We start from the raw sequence: 1829 nt of genomic DNA, 5'->3' as shown, positions 1-1829 counted from the left end.
CTGGCGTGCGCACGACGACACCTCCGCTTTCTCGCTATTCATGGTGATGTTCACTTACTATTCTGGTAACCAAAATACCCCCAAACCCCTAGCTTGCGCCTCACGGAAACACCATTTTTGCTCGAAAGCAAGCTCCATATATAAAACCGACGAGAGAGTGAAGAGGAAGAAAACTTTCATCCGTTGCTTCTATCGCACTGATTGCGTGGCATAGAGTAGCGTACCCCTTTTCCACACCTCACAACAATCTTCACCCTCGGACTGTGTCGTTCCCACCGCCAGCTGACAGCTTGTCCCGCGCCGATGGCGATTTCTGCCTTTGATCTTCCTCCTGGCTTCAGGTTTCACCCAACTGACGAAGAACTTGTTTCGTTCTACTTGCAGAGAAAGGTTTCCGGAAGAAATATAGACTGGAATGTCATCGCAGAGATCGATCTGTATAAGCACGACCCTTGGGACCTGCCCGGGTTGGCATGCTTGCCCACTAAAGACTTCGAGTGGTATTTCTTCAACCCTCCAGATAAAAAGTATCCTCGCGGTTCGCGAACAAACCGAGCCACCAAGTCGGGTTATTGGAAAGCCACTGGAAAGGACAGAAAGGTATTCTCTAACTCCAGAGTGGTCGGCATGAAGAAAACTCTGGTGTTTTACAAAGGTCGTGCTCCCAACGGGTCGAGAACAGATTGGGTCATGCACGAGTACCAGCTTGTCCAGGAAGAGGTCGGATTGACCGAGTTCAAAGATTTCAACGACGCTGCTCTCGTGTTGAAAGATTTCAATGATGCTCTTGTTTTATGCCGCGTGATGAAGAAAAGCGGACCAGGGCCAAGATCTCGAAATCCACAGCTGCAAGGTGGCTCGACAGAATTTCACAGCCTGCCCGCCAACAAGACTCTCACTGAGCTCGCGTTACCATGGTCGCAAGAAGTGGGGAGCAAGCCCGGTAGACAAGCGGAGTACCTCGCCCAACCCCGAGCAACAATTTCAGCAAGCGAATGCCCAGACACCTTTGGCATGTGCACTGAGGCTCTAAACATTGCAAAGGACGCCCGGAGCTTTGCCGCAATCAATACGAGTTGTGGATGGTCAGGTGCTAGGGTTGATTGTGCCGATTCGCAGCATCATTACTTGAGTGTGATTCCGGATCCCGACGAGGTTGAAGATCAGAATGAATCAGAGAAAGAAGAATCGGGATCGGAGGTGATGGATTGGAAAATCTCTCACGATGCAGGCGCCTTCTACGCCTGTAATGACGCAGCTGCGCTGTGACATGCAGCTTCCTTAATCCGGTTCCCAGGGCATCTTATAACATGTACGTATATGATCAATCAATTGATTTCACGCCCTGCACACACACAATTTACACAGCGCTGCACAGTGTCACCCTCGTCGCCCGGGGAGGCTAGCTTTTATTGTTGGAACGTCCCCTCGTGGGATGGCATTGTTGCTCTTCTTGGTATATTAGGTTATTGTACAAGGTAATAACACTTAATTCTTTGATTGCTTCAGCCATACATGTGGCTTTGTACCACCTCTCATTCATTCCTTGCCTTCGTTTGGTTCCAAACAGACTTTGCCTCCCTTCTACGTTGCAATTCCATCTCTTTAAAGCTTCGAGTGTTGGGGAGTTACTTTGTCTATTTATTCTCACGAGGAGTTACTTTCCCTACACCAATGTTACGACTTTGAGAGGGTTGGCTTTCTTGGCCACTTTGGGTGTACTATAAAACTTTAAGAAATCTCTCTCTCTCTCTCTCTCTCTCTCTCTCTCTCTCTCTCTCTCCATCCTTTGCATAATTCTATAACCAAGCATTAACTTGAACTCATGG

General features: G+C 48.6%; 1 protein-coding gene across 1 annotated transcript; it reads left to right on the top strand.

Moving 5' to 3' along the window:
* The first annotated feature begins 249 nt into the window (after positions 1-249).
* LOC147903208 (NAC domain containing protein 50-like) lies at positions 250-1294 on the top strand. Its single transcript, XM_087372744.1, has one exon. The coding sequence runs from the start codon at positions 304-306 to the stop codon at positions 1267-1269; it is 966 nt and encodes a 321-aa protein (XP_087228870.1). The 5' UTR covers positions 250-303; the 3' UTR covers positions 1270-1294.
* The last annotated feature ends 535 nt before the right edge of the window (positions 1295-1829 follow it).

This window comes from Dipteris shenzhenensis, chromosome 3, assembly GCF_047967505.1.
Source record: "Dipteris shenzhenensis isolate YYH24624 ecotype China chromosome 3, Dip_SZ_1.0, whole genome shotgun sequence".
Taxonomy (NCBI): Eukaryota; Viridiplantae; Streptophyta; class Polypodiopsida; order Gleicheniales; family Dipteridaceae; genus Dipteris; species Dipteris shenzhenensis.
The sequence above is the reverse complement of the archived record's forward strand: the minus strand, read 5'-3'. Positions and strand labels throughout refer to the sequence as shown.